The 25,479-nt window shown below is 46.8% G+C and overlaps 1 protein-coding gene across 6 annotated transcripts; it reads right to left on the minus strand.

Moving 5' to 3' along the window:
- Positions 1-974: 974 nt before the first annotated feature.
- On the minus strand, positions 975-20,931 carry PFKFB3 (6-phosphofructo-2-kinase/fructose-2,6-biphosphatase 3). Of its 6 annotated transcripts, XM_054178231.1 has the most exons (16): positions 20,774-20,931; positions 15,447-15,572; positions 15,055-15,151; positions 14,502-14,568; positions 14,285-14,359; positions 13,932-13,988; positions 11,247-11,371; positions 10,318-10,525; positions 9,335-9,481; positions 8,885-8,989; positions 7,951-8,080; positions 7,678-7,740; positions 7,455-7,519; positions 5,756-5,926; positions 4,672-4,694; positions 2,572-2,788 (listed from the first exon to the last, which is right to left on the minus strand). In XM_054178231.1, the coding sequence occupies exons 1-16, from the start codon at positions 20,850-20,852 to the stop codon at positions 2,734-2,736; spliced, it is 1,593 nt and encodes a 530-aa protein (XP_054034206.1). In that variant the 5' UTR covers positions 20,853-20,931; the 3' UTR covers positions 2,572-2,733. The 6 variants fall into 6 exon arrangements, with proteins under 6 accessions (XP_054034207.1, XP_054034202.1, XP_054034204.1 ...); XM_054178232.1 differs by lacking the exons at positions 2,572-2,788; positions 4,672-4,694 and adding an exon at positions 975-1,728; XM_054178227.1 differs by lacking the exons at positions 15,447-15,572; positions 20,774-20,931 and adding an exon at positions 975-1,728 and having other exon boundaries at positions 2,738-2,788; positions 14,502-14,564; positions 15,051-15,153.
- Between the last annotated feature and the right edge of the window lie 4,548 nt (positions 20,932-25,479).

Consider the following 25,479-nt stretch of genomic DNA (forward strand, 5'->3'; position numbering starts at 1 on the left):
TCTCAGTGAGGCACTGAAGGAGAGCATGGCTGCTTTCACCTCCGGCCTCCTGCTCAGGTGTGCAGCCAAAAAAGCATGAGATAGGGAATTGAGAAGTTGGTGCATGTGAGTGGGGGGAAAAATACCCATAACCCAAAACTCTTAGAAAAAAATAATAATAAATTACAAATCCAAAACCTGCAGACTTTTGCACAAAGCAATAGTGGTTAATTGCAATTCTGAACCTCTCTATTGCAGCCCACGACAGACTGCCAAGAAGGGATCTCACGTATCAAACCACTGGGAGTTGGCTGATGAAGTGTAAGCCAGGACCCTGCCCCATTTCCCCCATCACACACACACACACACACACACACATCTCGAATGCTGTAACCACTAATTTTTTGTAGTCCCAGCATTCCAGCATGCAAAAAAAAAAAACCAAACAAAAAAGTTGCCTGTATTCAGGCTTCCCCTGTTAAGGGGCACAACTCAAAAAAATAATAATAAAAAAATAGTTATGCTCCTGCCACAAATAAAGTGCAAAAACCAAGCTGTGTTTAGGTACCCACACACACGTGTGTGTGTGTGTGCAGGTATATATATGCACTAAATTTAACAAAAGAAAAAGAAAACATGGACAAAAATGTCCCTTATGGGTTTTTTTGCAGCCAGACAGGGACTCCTGCATCCTGGCCAGCTCTCTGACCAGCTCCACAAGACCTGTGTGGCTGCAAAATGCATCTAGCTCAGCCTGTCCTCCTGCGACAACACAGGGGCTCAAACCCCCTCCCCATAATCTCCACTTTCCTTCAAGGCAGAGAAAAGGGGAGATGTAGTACCAGCACAGCACCTCAAACCTTGATCAGTCTCCCCATAGAAATCAACACACGCCTCTCCAAGCATCTCTGGATGCTCCCCAAGATGAAAGAATCACCAAAGCCACCACCAGTGTGGCTCTCCCTGCCATACAGGCAGTCCATGACCGGGGTTTTAGAAGCAGAATCTATATTCTCTGCAAACTCCTTTAAGATGTATTTATTTAAAAAGAAATAGACCAACATGGCTCAGGGTTTATTTTGGTTAAGCCCAGCAGTTCTCAGTGTGAAGGACTTCACACAACTGCCTTCCTGGTGCTCGTGGGCTTGAGTGAGCCTGGCTGTGCGTGTTGTGACAGGCTGTAGCGGGGGTAAAGAACTGCAGCTTGGCATGTTAGGGGCTCTCATGAAAAAAATTAATAACAACACAATAATAATTACAAAAGAAATATGCAAACCCCCTTCAACCCGCCCTCCCCTCTACAGCTCTGCTAACCCCACACCATTCACATATATACAGCCCACCCAGAGATGGATGGGTACCAATCATCTATACAAAAGGAGATCAAAACCACTTACAGAGGGAAATTAAACTCCTGTGCGCTAGAAGCACTTTACAGCTTGCTACGATCTAACGGGACGCCGGAGAGGAAAGAAAATGCTGCAGCCTAAAGATCTGGTGGTGACCCTAGAGGAGCTTGGTTCCTCTCCTCCTCCGCTCTCCATCCTCTCTCCTCCCTTCAGCAGAGCGGTTTGCAGATGAAGGGACGTGGGTGGAAACAGCTGCGGGTTGACCTCACCGCAGGCAGAGGAGAGCAGTTTATAAGCAAGCTTTGGAAATGGCGATGGGATGGGAAGCTGCCGGCGCTGGCGCTGCGGCCTCGCGACTGCCTTCACAGAGTCACGATGGCTTCTGAGAGTTGTTCATGTTCTGCAATGAGAGGGGAAGGACCAAGGTTAGGGGTTGTGCTTGGGTCAGGCCCATCCTGGCAGCATCTTCTACATGTACATCAACAAGGGACGGGGGAATAACAGAGCCACAGCACAGGTCACAAAAGCATCCACCACAGAGGACATTGTCCCCTGAAGGAGAGACCTGGGGGTGATGTACTGACTTGTTAACCACACCACCACTACCACCCCCCCCAAGTATCACCTGGTTTTAACCACAGCATGGGCATTTAGCAGAGATATCCCTTAAAAACTCAGCAAAAATCAAGGCAACCTTCACACCCCACTTGATCTGCACTTTTGAAGCTTCTCCTTGGTCCACAGGCAGGGTGACAGAGGACCATGGCATTCATTCAAGGAGCCAAATTAAACAACTTGCTCCTACTCTCCTTGAGGGTGGGCAGTGTCCTCTCCTGCCTACCAAAGAGGTGACTGTTTTCCCATCCTTGGCACTGCCAAGAAGATGCCCTTCCTGCCTCAAGGAGCCAGCATGGAGACCAGCCATCGTCAGCAGTACAGGAGCACCCTCTCCCTTGATGACATTCCATGAGGTCTCATGGCTCTAGAGCTGCTTCTGACAGCCCTTGTGCAGGGTGGGGACAATAAGCACCCACCAGTATGTGGTGAGGGTCACAGAACCAGAGACAACCAACAAAACACCAGCAAGACCAGCTCTGAAGGGAGTAGCTAGAGGAAAGTATCGCTAGAGGAGAAACGCAAGGGGAGATGATCACAACAAGGACATTTCCCAAGTCACAAAATTACATGGAACAGGGTGGGGGGAAAAAGGATTTGGAAACAGCTAAGAAGGTTTCTCAACTGCTTTTTTTTTTTTTTTTTTAATCTTTGCTTTTACTACCAAAACTGCCTCTTACAAGCACCAGGAATTCCAGCCAGGCTACAAGGCAGAGCAGGTTGAGCTGTTCTCTCTGTTATCTAAGGAGACAGGAGGAGGGTTAGGAAAAGCCACATGCACCACAGGCATTTACCTTGGAAATATTAGTAAAGAGAAAACTTTGAGAAAGTGGCAAACGGGTCTTCTTTAAGCATGAAAAGTGAAGGGGAGAAGAAGGGAGGGGATCAGGTTGTTATTAAAAAAGTGCACAGACCAAGCAAAAGGAAAAGAAACCATCATACTGGGTAGTCCCACAACCCCAAAGCAGCTCAGTCCCACAGCCAGGAGGCCTCTGAGGTACACAGCCATGTTCCCAGCCTTACCAGGTATCCCCATGTCCTTCTTGAAGGGGATCAAGACCTCAACAGTGAGGGCTGATGCAACTAAGTGCCCACTGCCAACCAAGTCCCATGGTGCAAACTGGGAAAGAGGTACCTTCTACATTCCCTGACCCCAAAAAGGTTGTGATGGGAAATGGTGAGGGACCAGATGTACACATGTACAAGACAATAGCCTCCAATAGATGCAACAGCAGTGTAAGTGTTATTGAGCCTTTGGTTTGGGGTGTCATCATGGCTCCTTCAAAAGCAGGCTTTCAGTCCCACACTAGTAAGTGGAGGAAGTATCCCAGTATCTGGAGATTTTAAACTTGCTAGGATGGGTAACCATCACTGCCTGCTCCAGCAGAGCTCCTGTCTAGCAAAATCTCATGCAGCCAGCCATCTCCCAAAGTCAACATTAGTGTATCTTCAGCATCCCAGCCAGCACTGAAGCATGCGCTGCTTTTTGTTACACCATGGTTTGGAAAAAGGTGGATGGAGGAAAGGACAAAGAAATAAAAATGCTTTCAAAGCAACTCAAGAAGACAACTACTTCAGCACAGACTTTGTACCCAAGAGCAACAAGGAAAAGAGCACAGACATGCAGGCCATGCTGAGCAACTCAACCTCTACACTTGCCCAGGAGCATGGGCATGATCTTCCCCAACTCACTGGCCAGCAAAGCCAAGTCTGATGTTCTTAACTTCCCTTTTTTCAAAAGCATTTAGTCTAAAAGGGGAAGAAACGCAGAATGTTCACCAGCTGTTACATGCAAGCAAGGATGAGCTCTGGCCTGGACAATTTCTAATAAATCCCTTCCTCTTCAACTCACAAAATGAATAAGGACAGGGATGTACACATTCAAACTGGACTACAGAGGGCAAAAAGATCCCTGGGTCAGTTCAGCCCCAAAGTTTCACCGGTGTTGAGAAGACATTTGAGCACAGCTCAACTGCTGCTCTCTTCACTTGATGTAGCATGAAGTCCAAAGGCTTCGAATTCATCCAGAAGCTGTCCTGTCCCTATTACATAGGACCTAACAGCAGTGAGCCAGAGTGTCAAAAGTCTTGATTGCTCATAATTAATGCATTAAATATCCTTAGAGGACAACATCCTTGCATCTAATCTGCCCAAGACCTTTAGGCAGACTGTTCCCAAACCTCAGGTTTGCAGAACTGTAGATGCCAGGATCAGTCCAGCTCCAGAAAACACATTCTCACTCCCACAGGCAATAAAACTCTGTTTGGATCCAAGGTCAGAACCTTCTCAGATATCTGTCTAGTACCATCACTCACACGGTCAACTTGGAGCCCTCAAGAAGCGTAGACCACATGGCTCTATCAGCCACAGTGCTATTGTGGAGGAGGGAACACCAAGAAAATCCAATAGCATCTCCCATCCCATGACTGTCCAAGCAGGAGGCATGAAATTTAGACATCACTAGAGAGTCAAGTGGTATTAGGAACATTTCTCAACAAAATGGGAACATTTACCAAGTTAAGATACTTGGGAATTGGACAAAGCAACATCTAGAGTCTCCTCTTTACCTGCCCTAGGACATATGCAAATCCCACACACACAGAGAAATATTAATTCCAAGAAGTCCACACCCCAGCCAGGTTTCACAGCATCAACAAAACAACCATTGAGATGGCAAGTGACATGGAAAAGGGGTGAGAAGGAGAATAAGAGGCAAGTGGGTACTTACAGGCATGCCTTCCCTAGTAAAGGCTGCAGAGAAACAGAGAGAGGGAGAGAGAGGTGTCAGTAATGCCACCTGAGAATTGGCCAGAGGACACTGGACAGCAGCAAGGAGCACCCAGACAGTGAGAGCTTCCAAACCCAAAGCTGGCAAAGGGTTTGTTGCAAGAGTCAACCAGCCCAAGCATCACTGCAAAAGCCAAGAGACAGACTGAGTTGTCTTATTTGGTGTTTGCTGGGGTGGGATGGCCATGCAAAGCAGCTACCAAGCAGAGTGGTTGGAGAAGCACAGCAGCCTTCCTAACCTGCCCAGGACCTGGCCAAGGAGGGAGGAGAGGACACCAAAAACCACAGACAATGCAAAGAGGAGTGGGAAAGACAGCAAGATCCAACAGGCAGGTGGTAGGAAGGGCAGCATGGTGAAGGGTCACCTATAAATCTATGCTGCTTCTCCAGTACCACCCCAGCTCCTTAATGAGCACAGGGAGGAGAGTTTTGTTCTCAGAGAAGCATGCAGCAAGCAAAGATTCTCTTACTACATCCCTCCACAGGTGAAAGGGAGGACACAAGAGCATCAGAGCAGCTACCCACAAAGTCTTATCCAGGGCCGCAGAAGGCAACCACATTCACCATGCCAAGAGGTTTCTACTCATTTTTGGTACATTTTGCCTATTGCTCCAGGAGAAGGCGAAGCCTCCAGCCAAGGATGAGTCTTGGCAGCCCATTCTTGAGGAAGGCACAAGAACATTCGCTTTATTGTAATGGCCAGATCCACACCAGAGCCAAGAGCATCCAGGGGGAAGACACAAGCCCTTTGGTCTTGCCCACTCTAGTGAAGTAGCTCCTCAGGAGTTTGACACCATGATGTCAGATGGTGGAGGCACTAAATTCCCCCAAAACCAACCCAAGCCAGCAAGGGGACAGCAGCCATGGGAGAAAGATGCATCTCAGAGATAGCAACACAGGTTTCAACAAGTGCGAGCTGTTCCTCAGCTTCAGGAGCGATAGGAGGACAACAAACAATAAAACAAGAATAACAATGAAACAAAACAAAACAAAACCAAAAAAAAAAAAAAAGGAGTTCAACTAACTTGTCCCGGCAGCTGCGTGGGCACTTCCTGAGGAACACAGCCTGGCAGGGTGGAAGAAACAGCCACATGCTCCTCAAAGCTGTTGATGCGAGGTTTTTTGATGGGCTCTGGGCTTGCTAGAGGGGTAACGCTATTACGTCTCATGAGCGGGTTAGGTCCCTTCTTTGCTTCCTAAATTCAAGTGAGACAAAGAAAAAAATAAAAGGGAAAAAAAAAAGTAAATAAAAAAAAAATAAAGGGAAGAAGGCGACAGTTATAAAGGGATTAAAAAAAAAAAAAAGGCAGATTGTTGTGTGTTTTATTCCTTAAAGCAGCTTCTGCTTTTCCCCACAATTGCTGTCAGCGTGCAAAGGATGCATTGAAAGGCTCCAGACACCAAAAATAAAACCCCTGGTGCAAAAAGTTCAAGAATGAGGCATGAATTATTTCCCAAGAAGGGGAGGAAAGAAAAAATACCTAAAAGGGCCCTGCACTTAGAAATGAGACAGAGCCTCAGCTCACAAAAAAAAAAGGAGTACAGGTAGATTGCTAAAGAACCACAGCGATAATCAAAAGCCACAATTCTGCACAACAGAGAGAGGTGCCCATCAGTCTCCTCCTCAAAGCTGGTCCCTCCAACCCAGGGAGAGGTGTGGAATCAAGAAGAGGGAAGATGAGCCAGCCTGAGTTGATAAGGAAGGTTTGGCAAGTGGAGACAGAGCAGCCAGCGAGGGTCAGCACCATGCCAAGCTCCAATTCAAGCAAGGTGGGATGGAGGGGCAGTGCTCACGCAGCAGAGCAGAGGGACCCAAGCGTTTTGCACGTGTCTCGCTCCATCCTACCCGCAGCAAACAGTACTCCTGCCATCCCCAGTGAGGAGGTCATCCCCCCTGTGTCCTCCACTGCAGGGGGAAGGACCAGCTTCCCCCCTTCTATGGCAATGGAGAGGGACTGGCAACTCAGATGCTGCCTTTGGGAAATGACGGATAGGAGATGCGGGCGAAAAGAAAATGGTTCTGGCCATCCAACAGCCAGTTGGGTTCCATCACCACCAAGCACAAGTTGGAAAAGTCCCAGAGGCTGGGACATGGGTGCTGACAGGTTCCCTGTGGTTCCCTTTTGGGTGTCCCCTAGCTCTGGCCTCTGAGCTCCCAGTGGAGCACATGGCACATGGACCTCATGTTACAGGAGTTTTCCTCTGCAAGGGGTCTCCTCCCTGCAGCGTCCCAGCCCAGTGCCACCATCCCCACACTATAGAACATCATTCTGGTAGCCCCACAGAGCCAGGGACATGCCACAAAAAAAATCCCACAAAGGCAGGGTATGTTGGGCAAGGCATTGAGCCCAGGCTCTGACAGCCAGTTTGGAGACCTAGGAGAAGTCACCTTCTCCATTTGTGGCTCCATTCTCCACCTGGAATGCAGTGAATGACTGCACAGGTGAAAGTCAAAGACCACAAAAGAGCCTCCCCTGGGCCAGTTTTAATCTGAGCAAACACACTGAAAAGCAGGCACATGCAACAGTTCTCTTCCCTTGGAAAAGCCTCGACTAGACACATCTTTGCAAGAACCCATGTGACAGTTCAATTGTCCAGCAGCACTTCCAAGCAATCCAGATAAGCAATCTCCCCATGCCCACCCCAGGGGTCCTCACTGCCAGCTGACCATAGGGGAAAGGAAGGGAACACCAAGGAATGGCTCTGAGGAAAAGCAACACTCACCTCTGGCCGTTCCCTGTGGGTGTTGACAGCGTCAATATTCAGGGAGATGGACTCCACACGGCAACCTGATGAAGGAGACAGAGGCCATCAGCAAACCCAATAGGCACAGGATGCCATGAAATGCTTCACCCCAGACCCCTTCTCTTCTCCCAGAGGCAGCTTGGATTCAGGAGCAGCTACAAGTTGAACTCCTCAGCATGTTTAGTAGAAAGGCTCCACTTACCATAGGCCATTGGAGTCAGCTTCAATACTGTGTGAAGAGGACATTTCAAGTAGGGCATTTCATCTGCAGAAAAAGCAAAGCCAGAGAGTTATCCCATCCCCTCTCCAAAGGCAGGCTGAGGTATCTTCCTCAATAGCTAAGGCTGTCTCACACCATAGAGATGCTTGCTCCTGGCACTGCAGGGAATCAAATGCATCTCTTACCTCCTCTGACCTCCATCTAACAACCCTCCTCCAGCAGGATCAATCCTCTTCCTGGGAACAGGGAGCTCACCTGCACTTTTGTCCAGGAAGTATGCCAGGAGACAGCGCATAACAGCCTGGTGACAGATGACAAGGACATTTTCTTGTCTCTCCAGCTCCATGATGACCGGCTCCAGGCGCTGTACCAGATCTTGGTAGGACTGAGACAGAAGAAGAGAAGGGAGATATGGCATTGAATCGAGGGAACAAGGGCCTCACAAGAAACTATGGCTGTCTTTGCTCACCTATTAATTTAATGCTTCTAATTAAATTAAATTGATGTAATTACTGTTAAAAACAAGCAAAGTTCAACCAATTATCATCTTCATCTCCTGGTCAGGGGAGAAAGAAGCCGTTTACATCTGAGTTACAGATTTTTTTGAGGTAAGGAAAAACTGCATAGGGGCTTTGAGCACAGTATCTCTTTGTCATCTCAGAGATCTGATTTCCTGCATGATTTCTAACTTCTAAGCTTCCTAAAACCCTCCAGTGTTTTGATCAGCTTCATCAAGAACCACAGTAAACAGTCAGAAGGAACCCCAGACACTCCGAGTAAGTGTCAGACACCCCCAGAGATTGTCCTGGTAGACATGATGTCAAGAGGATGCCTCTGAAGACTTTTCCCAAATGTCTATGGATGAGTTTTAATTTGGTGATAAAAAGCCAAATTCATAACTTCAAATATCATACAGACTTGGTGTCAATTCCCACCTCATTGTGTCACACCCTGAAAGCAGACTGCCAGGAACAGAAATATCCACATTATCCTTAGTGACTGACACTGAGAGCTGGGGTAGGAATTATGTCTTTGGAAATTAAAGAAAAGGAAACTGGCGCAACACAAGACTTGAGTGAATGTAATGGAGGAGGTTGGACTAGAAACCTCCAGAGCTCCCTTCCTATTAATTTGCTATAAAGTCAGTGGGACTCATTTGTAAGAGTCACATCTTTGAAGGCAGACCTACCTCCCCAGAAGGATAGCGGTAGTAATATTTATCCTGATCACGTAAAGCAAACTCCTCTGGATGCTGCTCCCTGATTTCTTCATATGTCATTTCTTCACATACACCCTGTCAGAATAGGACATCCATGAGGTTACTGAACATGCTCAAGTCAAAAAGCATCAGCACACCCAACAGGCAAAACCTTCTCCAAAGCTACTGGCTGTAACCCTCTGACTGTTCAGCTGCAGAGCAGTTCCAAACAAAACCACAAGCATCTGCAGAAGGTAGATGCTGAGATCAGAAGCTAAGTTGTGCGTGCTGCAGCAGAAGTACCATCCTCTCCCACAGAAGTAAAACCTCCATACAAAAGGCAGGATTTAGGCAAAAGAGAATAGGCTGAAGCTATCATCTTCTCTGCCAAGCAGCAAGCAGCATGATCCAGCTGTACCTCCTGCAACCAAATGTACTCACAGCATCGATTTCATTGAGTGCCTTCCACTGCTCATAGGGTAGCTGGAGAGCTTCTGCTGTTTGTATTGTCCTCTTTAGTTGGCTGGTCCAGACTTTGAGGTCCTTCAGGTTCTGCTCCTCAACAAACTTGTTCAGTGCCACTGCAAACTGTGAGACAAAAAAACCCAGAGGTTGATTACTTCTCAGTAAAGGTTGCCTTTTCCATGTCCTTTTCCAGGACCTTTTTTCCCTCCCAAAGGCAAAAATGTCTTCTGCTCTGATGTGCAGAGCAGCCACATATTCACTGATCCTTAAAAGGATTACAAGAACACAAAAAACTGCAGAAGCAAAATTGGCAACCTATTTTCGTCAAGGAGCAACATCAGCATCTGAGAAAAAGCATTGCATTCTGGGCTTTCCTACAGTGCTGTTCAGGATCCATGGCCATCACTGCTCTACTTTGTTGTTAGAGCTAAACTGATGTACTCTGCAGTCCTCGATAATAGTCATACCTCAGATGACTCTGTTTAGAAAATTAAAACGTTCTGGCAAGCCAAAGTAGCTATCAACCCTTCCTGAATTGTCATGTCTGTGGAGAGTCAAGCAGTGGGCAATCTGAGAAAGCACACAAAGTTGGCTATCCCTACCAGCTGGGTGGCAGCAGTCCTTCTACATACAACCCTGCCTATGAAAGGTCTGTATCAACTCCATGAAGATACTCATACCCCTCTCTCCTTGTTTCTAACTACATGCAACATTGACAGCTGAAAAGTGACCAGACTTATAGATATAGGCTGGGCAAAGCTCTCAGCAACCTGGTCTAGTAGAAGCTGTCCGTGTCCATGGCAAGGGGGCTGGAACTTGATCTTTAAGATCCTATCCAACCCAAATAATTCTATGATTCTGTGATCTTCTGAGCAACCCAGCTGTCAACAAATATCCTTTTAATCCAATGCATGGCACCACACCTGGAAGCCATATGGCAATATTTCCTTCTCCCTCACCTTCTTGCCCCTGTTGGAGAGGCCTGAGTCACCTCCAATCTTCCCCTTGAGGTTGAAATCACTTTCACCGTGCCGACAGAGATAAATTGTGCGAGGCTGGACATGGATGTTCATCAGGTAGTACACAATCCTGCTCTGGATGTGGTCCTGAACCCTGTTGACCAGGAACCGCCGGCCAACATCGATGACTTTGATGAGAGAAAGCTCCCTAAGACAAGCACAGCAAGGATGAGAGACATGCCCATGGGGACAACAGAAAGAGAGAAACACTATCCTTGACAAACAGCTTTGTGAAGTATCTCAGTCAAAATAATCACCTAGCTAAAAGGATTTCCTGCAGGCTATTTTTGACAGGAAGCCAACAGGTAATGGCGATTCATGGAGAGCTAAGTAACACAGTGTAATCTCCAGCCCTCCTTGCAGCAGTAAAGAAGATTAAACAAGGCTAGCAGGGAGCACGCTCCTCCCCAGGACAGAGCTCAGCAAGTCTGAGATTATCTGTGCAGGGCACATGGACGTATCTGTGAGCAGAGGAAAGACTGGGAGGTGCCTACATGGTCATGCAGGACATCAAAGGTCTTCCCAGGGCACACAACTAGGCAGAAATCACGGGGCTCAGACTCGTGGTTTGTGCCTGTTCAAGCAATGCCTTCTTTTAATGGACCCAAGCATCTCAGAGACACTCAAACGGAACTGCTTTGCCCAAATCTTTGTATTTAGACCTGCAGAGCCAGCATATGTGAGCACAGAAAAGCCTTGGAAGGTTTTGGTGCAGGTTTCCCTGGCACATCAGCTTGGCCTCCCATTATTCTAGCACAGCCATATGTTTGAAGACTAAGTGAAGCACAGCTCCATACTTCATTACAACCTTTCCTGTGAGAAGAAAAGCATCCACTCAAACCAGTTCAGAAGTTAGAGAAGCTTCTTACCGATCATAATCATCAGGGTCGAGTGGCTGGTAGCTGGCCTGGTAACAATTAATCCTCTTCATGAAGTCCTCCATGGCATCAGCTGAATTGCAATCCCGGTAATCAGGGCTGGACAATTTTACTTCCTGCAAGAGAGGGGGGGAAAAAAAAAAAAGCCATGCAAGGAGAGGTTAGGAAGCTTTACAAGTCAGAACTTGCTAATCTCAAATTTCAAAGCTCTGCCAAGATCCAGCTTTTGGCTGAGACAATTTTTTGTCTTCTCATCAGTGATAGCTGCAAAGAAGTAAATTAGACTCAAAACTAAACAAAAGGTGAGAAAATATGGTATAAACCATTGCAAAGAAGTAAATTAGACTCAAAACTAAACAAAAGGTGAGAAAATATGGTATAAACCATTGCATGACCAGTATACAAGCATATTGGTCAGCTCCCTTTCTACCAACATTTTAGGCAGCACCTCATTACCCAGCACAGTGGTTAAACTGAGCTTTTTTTATGACTAAAGAAAAGCATCAGGTTTAAACAGCTCAAGATGAGGATGGAAAGTGCACAAGCTTAGGCAAGATGCTTGTCCCAGGTCTTTTGAGTGAATAAAGCTCCCAGGAGGTAGACATCTACCTGGTTATCCACCATCTGAGGCAGCAGGATAACATCTAACCCCTTTATGTGCATTATTTGCTAGAAGGTTGTATTGGGTTTGGCTGAACTGTAGCTGATTTTCCCCAGATCATCTTTCTAGTGCTGGGTTTTGCAGGGCTGAAGCTGGGTGTTGATAACACACCAGTGCTTTGGCTACTGCCTAGCCAAATACCAAGGCTGTGCTTTCCAACACTTCCCCACCCCTAGAGCATGCTGAGGTGTGGACAAGATTTTGGGAGGGGACACAGCCAAGCCAGCTGACCCAGACTGACCAAAGGGGTAAAGCCAGCTGACCCAGACTGACCAAAGGGGTATTCCATGCCATATGATGTCAGCTCAAATATATAAACTAAGTGAAAGAAGGAAGTGTGGAGCTATTAATCTGTGGCATCTGTCCTCCAGAGCAACCGCTATGCATAGAACCCTGCTTCCTGGGAGTGACTGACCAACGTGTGCTGACAGGAAGTAGAGAGGAACATCTCTCTTTGCTTTTGCTTTGCATTATTAAGTTGCTTCTATCTTATTACTGGCCTTCTGTTATATTTTCCCCTCTCCCCTGTCCATCTAAGGAGAGTGATAGATTTGCTTTGGTGAGCATTTGGCCCCCAGTCGGGGCCATGTCAGCACGAAGGCACTGGGCTGAAGATGCTAGAAGTGGGCGATGTGAATATCACAGACCAAGTATTGCCTGAACTGGCTATTTTTTTCCTGAAGATTTGGGGTTGAGCAGCAGCATTCCTCATTAGTAACTTCACAAGCAATTCTGAACCCAACAGGATAACCAAACAAGCAGCACACACAGCAGCATCCCAGGCCCACAGGATATTTTCCACACTGATCCCAGACACCATTCATCTGCAGCACCCCATGGAGCAAAAAGTAGCTCATCTAGTAGCTCATTCTCTGCTCCTTCAAACATTAGTTTCCCAACAAAGAGATTAAATATTTAAAAAAAAAAAAAAATTAAAAACAAATCCAGCTTTGGGGCATTGCAAATAGGAAAAAGAGGGGGGGGGGGGAAGAGACAGAGCAAACTAATCATTTATTAGCATTGTGGAAAAGGTTGTGTGCAAACTCCCAAAAAGCTGGTTACTGGCCGTGGGACACCAACTCCCACCAAAAGCCATACTTCAGCCCCCATCCCTTTGTGGAGCCCATCCCAGGGGAAGAACAAAACCTTTCTCACAGACTTTACGTATCCTGCAATGCATTCCCAGACACCACAAAATGGCTTGCAAAGTTCAGATGTACAACTGCAGATAAGACTGGAGCAGAGCCGAGTGGAGAAAAGGATGCTTTCATTCAAGTTCATCATGCCCAGGTAGACCAATTAAGGTCTATCTGCCCCAGCCAAGCCTAACAAGCCAAGGAGTTCTTCTGTTGGTGGGAAATCAAAGATCCAGAAGCTCCCAAAAGAGCTGACAATCATAGAATAATTTAGGTTGGAAAAGACCTTGAAGCTAAGTGCCTTGATCAATCTAGCACAGCTAAATCCACTCCTGAACCATATCTCTAAGCTCCGTATATCTAATCTCCTTGATCTGTCTACATCAAGGAGAGAGGCAAGGTTTTATGCTGCTCTCCCAGCCAAGACTTCTAGTGACAAGAAAACTCTAAGCTCAGCTGCTATTATTCTCCAAGCAGACCCCAACAGATTTTGGGAAGCTGCATGTGGCTGAAGACACCAAGTCTGACTGTTCACTGATGAGATTTAAACCCCTAATCACAACCACCACTTCGAAAAAGTGCAGCTTTGCAGGGAGTCACCAAAGCATCCCAAATACATTTCTCTCTTTGATATCGACTTAGACATCAACAGAGACACAGGTAGTGTGTTTCTCTGGGAAAAGACTACAACAACTTTTATTGTCACTACTTCCAGGTGGCCCTAGGAGACAAAAGATCCTTTCTTATCCCAGGACAAACATCATAAAAATCTAAAAACCTCCTAATCCTCAATCAGCTCTGGCAAGATGTTCAGACAAGAGACCAACTGAGTGCTCGTGGAAAATCCCACACAAGAGAAAACAGAAGCAACATACTTACCATAACGTTGGTGGCAACTACTGTGGGATCATTGCAGACAGATTCAATGAAGAACACCTGTGAAGCAAAGCAAAGCTGAGCTTAAAACCATGAATTAGCTTTGTAACATTCAACCAAACTACTTGCTCAACCCAACCTCTTCCCTCCAGGACCAGAGCACTCCCCTCTGACCCACTCCCATCCTTTCCTTCTCAAGACTGGGAATGATGGAAGAGCTTCACATTTTTAATCAAACCCAGCAGAAAAATGTCCTTTACACAGGAGCACCCCAAGAACAACGTATTTCTGAAAGAAGATACTCCAACAGTACAGTGTGGACTACAAAACACAGGCAGCAGCTCAGTAGTACCAACCTTGAATCCATTTTCTTTGGCAAAGTTTAGGATCATCCCTCTCCTCTCCCGTGTGGTATTGGTGGCATCAAATACCTTTGAAAGCAAAGATTTTGATTAGTACCAGAAGTGTCTGGTTTATCTTCCTCAGAGAAGAAACAGCAGAGTGAACTTCACAAGGGACAGTGCCTTTGGGACCAGGACTTGCCAAACCCCTTCAGAACATCTTTCAACTTACCGCAATCTGGCCAGCCTCCTCTGTCAGGTACAGCTTGACATCTCTCAAGGCAGCCATGGCACACTGCCTGCAAAAAGGAAGACACACATGGTCCTGATGTCCTCAGAGATGCTTGTTTCAGCCAACACACAGACCTCCACAAAAGAAGGCAGGTGTGGCCGTTTCTTCTCACCATCTCCACCCCTCCCCAGGAACATCTAGGAAAGGCACCCCCAGTCTGCCAAAAAGACAAGGACCATGTGTACTGAGCAGCATGCTGGTCTTCATGGCAGAGGCAATGGTAGATAAAGAAGCAAAAGCCAAACCTCATGGAAGAACTTATACCCTACATCACTGAGCCTGAAAGTGAACTGATGGAAGATGCCTTGGTGACCTTGAAGCTACCAAGCCCATAAATCTTGATGCCCAAGTCAGACCTTCCTTGGGCAGGGAGCAAAAATTCAAGCTAGAGCCCAACTTTTCTGTTCATTACCTCCCAGACAAGCTGAATAACCATGCTAGCAGCCATTGTCTTCAGCACCCAAGTGAGAGCATGGCTGCAGCACCTACTTACCTCCTGACTTTCATGGCCTCCTCGTTGTCGGGGCGGAAGAAGTCATAGGAGCTGTAGTGCTTCACTGCCTCACGGCGATACTCTCCCACATTGAAAACTGTGTGGGAAAGGTAAAGAACATTAAAATCAGGAGCTGATGTCAGCATTCAACTCAGCTGTGCAGTTTCTACAGATAAGTCCTCCTAGCAATGGGCCAAGAAGTCACACCCTTACATCAAAAGACTGAAAGACATCTCTTAGTCTTCAAAATGAAGAAGAACCTGGACTGCAGCAGAAGTGATAGGAGCAATATACAGCCCAAAGGATCTCCTACCCCTCAAGGCACTGAGCTCCTAGGGCAGTTCCCAAGGGCCAGACCTCATGCTTACCTAGGTAGACAGTGAAAGTCTCACCTTTTGTTGGGACACCTATCCAGTTGAGGTAACGAGTCAACTTCTTAGAGATGTAAGTCTTCCCACGGGCTGGGAGGCCAACCATCACTATCACAGTGGGGGAGTTGGCAAGCTGTGGCCCACAAGCTATGAAGAAGAGAAAGAACATGAGCAGTGGTTAATCCTCCAACTCACCTTATATCAACCCTACAAGGAGCTCTTTCTCGATCCAGCCTTTGCACAAGTCCTTCAGCAGCTAGAGGAAACCCAAAGCCTATGCTATCTGCTCACCATCATCTGTGCAGTGTCTCCTGTGCAGCCCCCTCATGAAGCTGGACAACCAAAATCTTAAGCAGGTGAATCAACAGAACAATTTTTGCAACAGGATTTGCTGAATAACCATGTCACAGCAGGGGGCATTGTGAGTGGCTTCATGGGTGTCCACCAGGGAGACACAACTGTCTCAACTAAGCCGTGATGATCCAAATTCACTCTGGTGCCACCCAAACTGGGAGACAGAAGTCACAGACTGACAGCCACAGCAAGAACACCCAGATGACTGCAAAGTGGGCAAAGAAGCAGCAGCTGCCCAAGGCTCCTTGCAGAACCTCTATGCCTCCATTTCCCTGTTTGGAAAAAAAACACGTCTAACACAACTTCCTATTCCCATGGTTTGGCCAATTCCATGAAAAGCTAGAGGGTGGCCAAGGACTTTGATACAGTTATTGCAGTAGTACACTTCAGACATGGCTGCTGTGCTGAGGTCTGCATCAAGAACTTTGTGCACATAAAGTTCTGAAAATGTGTGCTGGCTTTTTAGTTGATACAGGTGCAAATGCAAGCAGCTGTTTCTTTTGAAGACAAGGATGACACCAGGACTGCAGAACCACCAGCATTTAACAGTAGATATACTGTGATTTCATAAACCTGTTTTTGTTGTTGTTGCAAAGAGAGTCCATGTCAAACAGCCAGAAATAAATCCAGAGGCATCACCTAGTGATGCCTTGGCAGGGATGAAGAGCAAGCCGTCCTCAATTCACCAGAACTGCATGGCCAAAAGGGAGAAAAATCAGTTGCTGGGCTCTGCCTCCATAAATGCTTTAGGAGTAAATTCCCATCTCAGTTTGAAGGAAATTGCTGAGGTTGCAGGACTGGGAATGCAGTTTTGGAATTTTTTTAGTCCTCTACAGCTCAGTCCCAGCACCTTAGGATGCATTTGGACCACATGAACTACGTAACATGGCAGCATCCTTTTCCCGTGACAGCATCCCTCATCCCTCTTCTCATGGGAGCATCCCTTTTCCACATCTCATTCCTGCTCCTCTCCAAGGTTTGCCCTGCAGAACCGCTTCTCACATGGTGTTGCACACATGAAAGGCCAAGGCACAATGCCAAGATCTTTAAATATGGGAAAGGAAGATCTTAACAATGCCTAATGGATTTTGGATTAGCCAGCCTGCCTTTCATTCGTGACAGGACAAGAGCCCCAATCAGCAAGACCCTCCAGGGGATTTCTCACCCACCTTTCAATCCACTCAGGCAGGCCAGAGACCTCACAGGAAAGGAATGCAGGGAGTGAGTGATTGGTGGCAGAGCCATAAAACCACAGTTTAATTACGGTCTGGGTGGAGAGCTCTGGCTGCCCATCCCAGCTGCCCGCAGGTGGGACCAGCAGATTTGGGGATGCCAGGGGCTTCTCAGGGATAGAAACAGGGTGGTAGGCTGGGGTGGGTTATTCTCAGTGGAGATCTGAGAAGGACAAAGAAACTCTCTTCTAAGAAATGGAATTAAGGCCATGATGGTGGTACTTAGTAGGGCAGAGAAGAACTTGGCTGCCTTGCCAAAGCAGACCTAGCAGGCAAGAGATGAGAAAACTACCTAAAAGAGATTATTATTTTTTTAATTGTTATTTGTTTGGTTGGGTATTTTTATTCTAAATATTCCACATTCCTCAGGCTGGAGCTGCCCTCACACTCCTCCCTTTGTATGAGCTGCACCCTCCCCAGTGCTGCATTTCAAAAGCCCGGGTCAGCTCCTACTGATTCCAGCAGCAAGTGCTGTCTTTGTGTGCTGGGGCACCAAAAGTGCAACATTTCCAGAAAAAATGATTTTTTTTTTTTATTCTCTAGAAGTCTCACATCCTCAACCAACCTATGGGTACAAGTCTTTTTTCTTTTTTTTTGGCACAAAAGTCAACCACATAACAAATGAAGGAAGAAGAAATAATACCTGGATAAAGAAATTCCTTATTTCCCCACCTGCCAGTGGACAAAGCATCTCAAAGAGCAGAACCAGGAGGATATGGGGCCACAGGGGACAATGGCAGGTACTGTTTGTGTCCCCTTGGCTCCAGACAGCCGAGATGGCCCCGAAGATGACACACATGCCACTTCCAAAGGGTTAAACACCTGTATTTGACTAGCCTCCCCACAGTTTAGTTTGCTGCCAAAGGAAAAGATTCTTGAACCATGAAAAAGCATCTGTTTACAGACCTGGGAAGTACTTCCCAAAACACCACGTGCACCTTTTTATCAGGAACCTGAGCCCAATCTCAGATAAATCACAAAAGCCTCCGGAAAACTTTGCATGAGGGATGTAAGAGAAACCAGTGTTTTGCTCTCAGAGCTTCACAAAGCCCCAATTCATCATTTCTTTTCACCACTGCTGAGAATCTATCAGGGATTTCAGTGCATATTCATTACTCATTATCTCTCCAGGTAAGTCAAGGTCAGGACTTTCAAAAAGGTTCAGTCGGGACTCCTCACTTTTGCCTTCTGTCTGCTAGAAAGCTGGTGTTGGAGTGCTCTCACGCTTCACCAGAGCAGGCAGAAGGGAAAAAAAAAAGTAAGGAAGGAAATTTGCTCCTATAAAATGCTGGATAAAATAACCACCTCCCCATTTCAGTCATTTTAGTGTCCTTTTGTAAGGAGCATTTCTTTGCTCCCCCCACTCTCATAAGCCCAAGCTTCTCATTCCACGTTAGTCTCACATTCCCCTCTTCCAGCTTCTTCCCACTGCAATTCCCGGACACCTTCACAGCTGCACCATGAAGACATTTCTATGCATCGCGCGCACAGGCATGTCAGACCTGCCAGCGTGCCGGTTCTGGTTCTCTGTGCACATCGCCAGTGTATTTTCACATCCCAGCTGAAGAGACGGGAGAAAAGCAGTAGCAGCAGCCCCTCTTCCTTCTCTAGCATACTCCACCCGAGCCCCCTCCCCTCTCCTGACTCTGCCCATTCAGTCGCCTGCGACGACTTGACTTTCCCAGCCCCTACGTGAGAGACGTGCAGCTTGACAGCAATTGAATGGATCGCCATCAAAAGGCCAGATGAAGGCATCACTCCGATTCCATTCCAGCCTCCCACTGACGAGGAAGCCGACAATCGGGCTAATTACCGCAGGGAGAAGCCAGGCAGGATGCTCCTAGGGATGCTCCCTCTACCTCTTCCTCCCCCAGGGATCACATCACCCTCACTTCTCTTGTCACACCTCCATTCCCACCCAGCTTTGTGGCTCTGCTGAGGAATTAATAGCACCTCGAGTTTAAAATAGCCACCTTGGGTTAAAAAAAAAAAAAAAAAAAAAAAAGCCTAATACCAAATAACCTAAAAACCTAATAAAGCACCTCCCATAGTGTGAAGTGAACAGTGCCCAGCACAGCTTGTTCCCACCCCGGGAGAAAATAACTAGAAGCCATATTACAGTATTAATGAGCCCCTCAGTGTCTTAATATATTAAAGTATATTAGTTTTCTGCTCTGCCAAGGGAGGCAATCCTCTCCTCTGAGAAACCAGTTGGCTAAAGCAGAAAGAAGCACAGGGAGGGTCCATGTGCACGAGGGATTCCTTTCAATGGTGCCAGTCCTTGGGGAAAAAAAAAAGAAAATCAAACCCGTACATCTGCAGAGCATGAAGCCAGGAGACATTTCAACCCCCACCGCTAAAAAGCAAAGCCCTATGGCAATCCAGATGTTCCTCAAGCCATTTCCTCTGCAGCTTCTGCTGCGGAGCTGCCTTTATATATGCAAACATCTGCTCTAGGGCTCAGACATCCCTTGCTGCCTGCCTGACCCACACCCACAGGGTGACAACATGTGGCAAATTCTCAGGAGATTCATTTTAGTGTTAATTAAAAAAAAAAAAAAAAAAAAAAAAAAAAAAAAAAAAAAAAAAAGTAAGAGCTTTCCAACTAAAGGAAATAAAATATCCAAAGTGCCTTTCAAACCTGACTGCTCCAGAAACGCGTCGGAAAGGCTGATTCACCCAACTATCTAAGCCACTGCCATCCCTTTGCCAGGCTGTGAAATGCTACCTTCTTCACTCCCGCCCGCCCCAGTCCTGGCTCTCTGCAGCCCCATATCGGCACATTCCTGCGACGCTGAGTTAGGAGTTACACGAGGTTGCACAACTGGCGGGTTGTCAGTGTAGCTGTTGGGTGAGTTAAAAGAGCTGCCTCTTGAGCTTTAGTACTGTGCTATGATTCATGAGTTGGTTTATAGTAACACTGGCATGACCCAAGCCTTTGTTTTTATAATTAATTGATTATATATATATTAGTGCAGAGATTTGTTTTAAGCCCCCAAAATGCTTCAGAGCTTGTAAAAGAAAGGGAAACACTGGAGAAGTTTCAGCATCAGTTTTGGCCCTCCCCTCCACCTGCCTCCCAGCTCGCAGAACTGCTGAGGCTGGAAGCGACCTTTGCGATCAAGTCCAGCAACTCACCTAGAGCTCGTAATCTCATCACTACTACCTAGCTACTACCACTAACACCTCCCCAAGCACCACAACTACGCATCTCTTTTAAATCTCTCCAAGGGTGGTGACTCCACCACCTCCCGGTGCAACCTGTCCCAAGGCTTGACAATCCTTTCCGTGAGGAAATTTTTCTTAATATCCCAAGCACAGCATAGGGCAAAGTGCGAACGGCTGGTGGCTCAGAAATCCCAGCTCAGCTGATACCCCGGTGCCGAAGTGTGCAACCTGCTCCCCTCCCTTTAATCCCAGAGCCGGAGGCGGGTGCAAATTGGGACACGCGTGTCCCAGCGCCGCTCTGCATCCTCCGCTCCACGGCCCTCATGTGATGGTTGCACCTTCCTCCAGCTCCAGGGCTGGAAGTGAGTCACGCGATGGGATGGGGTGGGATGCGAGCACGGGGATGATGCTGGAGGAGGACGCGGGGGGGGGGGGGAGAGGGAGGGGGAATGCTGCATGGATATTATGGGAAAGGGAGTTGCAAAGAGCCTCTCTCCACCGGCGTGAGCAAGAGGAGGAAGGGAGGGCGCTGCTTCCATCCCACCCAGCCCAGCCCAGCCCACCCCTCGGCGATGCTGCGGTGCCCGTACTCACAGCGGCGGGGCAGTGCCGGCCGGTTGTCATTGGGAAGCCAAATCTTCTGGATGCGGCTTTGCGTCAGCTCCATGGGCATTTTTAAAAGCAAGGTCTTTTTGCGCTCCGCGTCCACCTTGAAGCGTTTGCGGGGTTGAGGGAGAAGGAATGGGGAAAAAATAAAAGCGACGGAAAGAGGGGATAAAAAATATATAATAAAAATAAAAATAGGGTTTTTTTTGCAGCGGCCGGTTAGGCGGAGGTTTGAAGAAGCGGCCGCGGTGCTTTCGGATGCTGCTGGGAGTCTCTAAGGCTTCACGGCAGAAGAGGGGGAGGAGGAGGAGGAAGAGGAGGGCCGGGGCTTGAGGGCACAAAGCCGGCAGGAAGGGCGCAAATGTCGCGACGGCGTGCGCTTGGGAAGGAGCAAGAGGGCGAGTTCTGCCGCTAGTTTTGGTATCGGTCTGAACGCAAAGGAAAAAAAAAATAGTAATTTAAAAATCCCTTTTAGTTTGGAGAAAAAAAAATAAAAAAGGAGGAAAATCTGAATGTGGAGCAGCCGCTGTGGGAAGGGCTGGCCCTGCCTGGCTCTGCTGCAGGGAAGCGACGCTGCTGGTAATAGTGCTGGTGGTGGCTGTAGAGCTGCTTGCTCTGCCCTTGCTCCGTCTGCGATGTGCCGGCTCCGGCGCCGCCGCCTATTTCTAGCCCGCCGGGGCCGACCGGCGCCCGACCGCTCCCGCCCTCCGGGGCGGAGGGAGGAGGAGGGATGTGTGAAGTGTGATGTGTGGTGTGTGGTGGGGGGGGTGTGGGGCTCGACGGGGCTCGGCCCGCGCTGCCGCCTGCCGCCGGTCCCCCCGCACTGCAACGGGGACAAAGGAGGCGCCGCGCAGCCCGCGGAGGCTTTGTTCTAGTGGGGGGGCTGGGGAGACACACTTTGGGACAGGAGAGCAGCGTGGCGGCAGCGATGGGCGATGGGATGTGCGGAGTGGAGGGAGTGAGTGACTGTGTATGAGGTTGCCGAGATGCAAGGAATAAAGTTAAGTAAAACTGGGTTGGAAACAAAATGCAAAAAATAAAAAGTTGGAGTAGGTTAAGTAATATAATTAAAATTATAAATAATAAAATAGCAAATGTAAAATTAAAAAATAACAGACCAACAAGGAATAAAATTAGTAAGGACGTAAAAGGAAAATAAAAATTAAAATATAAAAACGTAAAACTAAATTGGAATTTTAAAAAAATATAAAAAATAAAAAATGAGGAAAAGAAAAAGACACACAAAGAAAGGAAAATAAAAACGAAAAGCGGGGGCGGTAGAAATGAGAAAAAGATAAAGTAAACTTGAATAAAACATAATATAGAAAAAAAATCAAAATTAACTAAAATAGATAATAAAAAAAATAAGAAGACCCCCGAAATTCAACACTTCCCCCCCCCCCTCCCCAAAAAAGGTAACACTAACCCCAAGTAAACCCCGGTGGCTCAGGGTGGGCTCCGACAGCGCGCCCCTCGCCCCCCCGCCCTGGGCCCCTCTCCACGGCTCGCCCCGGGCCGGGGGGCAGCGAGGGCCGGGGTCTGCGCTTCGGCACGTCGCTCACGTCGCACCCGGCTGTGCCGAGCCGGGCCGGGCCGCCCCCCCCGGAGGGGATGCTCCGGTTGCGGCTCCGCCTCCGCCCGCCACCGCCCCGCTCCGCCCTGCTCCGCGGGCGCGCAAAACGTCCCGGGTGCGGTTTGTACCCCCCCGCAGCCCTTCCCGTGAAACCGGCTCCGGGGGGCTTTGGAGCACTGACGGCGCTGGGGATGCTCCACCGAGAAGAGGCGCTCTCTGATGGGCGAGATTATGGCAAATTTTTTAGTTGTGTTGATTTATTATTTACTATTTTATTATTTGTATTACTTATATTGTTTGGTATTTGTTTTGTTTTGGGTTTGGTTTTGTTAATTTTTATTTTCTAGTTGAAAATGCCCCTGCTCACTCCAGTGGGGTTGGACTAAATGAACTTTAAAGATCTCTTCCAACCCAAACCACTCTATGTTTTCTTTTTGTGATTTATTACTCTTAGTATTCACAAATCTCATCATTTTGGTTTTATTATTTTCCATTATGTCTTCCTTTTTTATTATGTATTATTTCTTGTTATGTCTTCTTTTTATTATTCATTAATAATTTATTATTATGTTATTTTATTTTTCTTCCATTTAAAATTTGCATTAAATAACTATTACTTTACTATTACTTATTTTCATTATTTTAATATTTATGTTATTTTATTAGTTTATCATATTTATTCATTGGCCAAGTTTCGGCGCATTCCCTTCCCACTTTAACTTAGCTTAGTGATTCAAAACCACCCCAAGGAGAACAGAGGGACTGGGGACATCATCCAGGGACATCATCCCAAAAAATCACTTTGGAAATGATGCAGCCCCAAACGTGGGGGTGCTCTCCCCTAGCCCCCAGTCAAAGCAACAGTAATGGGGGGTTGGTCCTGCTGAGTAGCCAGGTAGGAGTGGGGGGGGTGGGTCCATGTAGCAGGATGAAAACAGAGCTGGAAAGAGGTGTAGAGATTGGAACACCTGCTTTGATGGGGATTAAGAAAGGAAATTATATGTATGTATGTATGTATGTATGTATGTATGTATGTATGTAATTAAATAAATAGTGTATATATATTTGAAAAACTATATATGATAACACTATATATAAATATTTAATTTCGTGATAAATAATATGTTGAATAGAATAGCATCATTTATAATATTAATATTAAACATATAATGTTAGTAACATACAATATATTTTCTTTTAATATATTACATTATTATATATCATAGTATATTATTATATATTATACTTTATCTCCTATGTTACATCACATATTATATATAAAGCTATGTATTATAATACTATCTTCTTGATGTAGATAAACTATACTATAAATTATTATTATATTGTTATATTAAACCTAGATATAACATCATAATATTACTACAATATATAATTAATAAACATATTTCGAAGCGATACCTAAATATAACCTATCTGGGGGGCTTGTCATTACTTGGAGCTGAGATGGAGTCAAAAATGCACAATACTGCTCTCTCCTACACTGGAAAATATTATTCATAGGTGGCTAATTAATTAATTAATTAAAAAATAGCTGCTATGAGGGAGGAATGAACTGAAGATTTGGGCTTTGGAAGGAAGGAAGCTGCAGGAAGAGCCCTGAGCTGGTGCAGGTGGGGATGGAGACACTGAGATGCTCCTTGGACCACTCTGCACAAAAGGGCAGAAGTTGATTTATTTTTTTTTCCCCCCCAAATCCCCGATCATTTCCCGTTGAGAGCAGTGAAAATTCAGTTTCTGGCTAAAATACGGTTCAGAATAAGGAAGAAAATTCATGTGATGTTACAGGACAAGGACTTTGGGCATGTCCCTTCCTCCCACAGCTCTTCCCTTCAAAACACACCACCCCCACACCATCGAAACGAGCCTGAAAGTGAAACCCCGCCTGGATCCAAATCACAGTCACTTCAAATTACATTCACCTAGTAATTCCTGGCTTTAAAACTCTTAAATAACTGGAGCGGAAAGCTTCCACTCCGAAATAAATGGCCTGGTTTTCGCAGGGACGAGCACCCAGCTGCTCACCACGAGGTCATCTGCAAGAAGCAGCAGTAGCATCATCATGATCACCAGCGTTTTTAAGGCACATTCATCGTGGCAGGCAGGGCAGCACAAGGTGCACCCAGGTTTTGGGTTTTTTTTCCCCCTCTCAAGTCGTGCTGTGCAAAAGCACAAACCCCTAAAACTAGAGCTGGGATCAAACCAGCCCATTGCTCCCAGCTGCTGTGAGAGGAGCCCACAGCGTGCTTAGCTCAGTGAAAAGAAGTCAGCAACAGGGCTCAGTGCTGTCAGTAAGAGGTACATGGGAGGACAGGACCTCTGTCCCACATTCTCTGTATTACCAGGTGATGGAAGACATGGTGGGAAGAATAAATCACCCCCAGGTGCTGCCTTGCTCACCCTATCGCAGGAACCTGCAGGGACTTAGTAAATGGAGAGGGACTGGGGATAAATGTAATGCGAGGGCTTGAAAGCTGAAGGTCCCGGTGGTAGATGGGTTCAAAAATTATCTCAGGCATCCAAGAGACATAGGTGGCTGGTTCAGAGAAGTGGGAGAGGGAAGGGCAGCACAAAGAAGGAGAATCTGGTAGAAAAGGGTGAAAAATCCCATTTCTGGGAGAATGGTACCAGCTGTGAACTTCTACAAACACTAAAGCCAAAACCTCTCAATTTGTCCTTTTATTTCTCACCAAAATAATCTAGCAACCTACCCCAAATGGTGGAATCAGATTCTAGATACAGTCCAAAAATAACAATCCTAGACTAAATTTCCTATCCTCTTTGAAAGAAATGAACTGGTACCAAGGGGCTACCAGCCAGTCTCCCCTGGCACCTTTCACCAGCAGCAAAATGCAGTTACTGCACTGGCGAGCCCCAACTCTGACTAAGCCATGATTCATCCTCCCCATTTTTTCTTTTTACTGTTTTTTTCTCTCCTCTGAAGGAAACTTGGAAAGAAAGGACAAGTCACGTTCATGCCTACGTTCAGTGCAACACGGACTGTCTCCTTAGATTGTGGTGTGGAGGGGACAGGAGGTAATATGCGTGATGCTTGCTGGGATCTAAGTTGTGTGATCCCACACTGCATTCAGCAACTCTTTGC

Source organism: Dryobates pubescens, chromosome Z, assembly GCF_014839835.1.
Source record: "Dryobates pubescens isolate bDryPub1 chromosome Z, bDryPub1.pri, whole genome shotgun sequence".
In the NCBI taxonomy this organism is placed as follows: Eukaryota; Metazoa; Chordata; class Aves; order Piciformes; family Picidae; genus Dryobates; species Dryobates pubescens.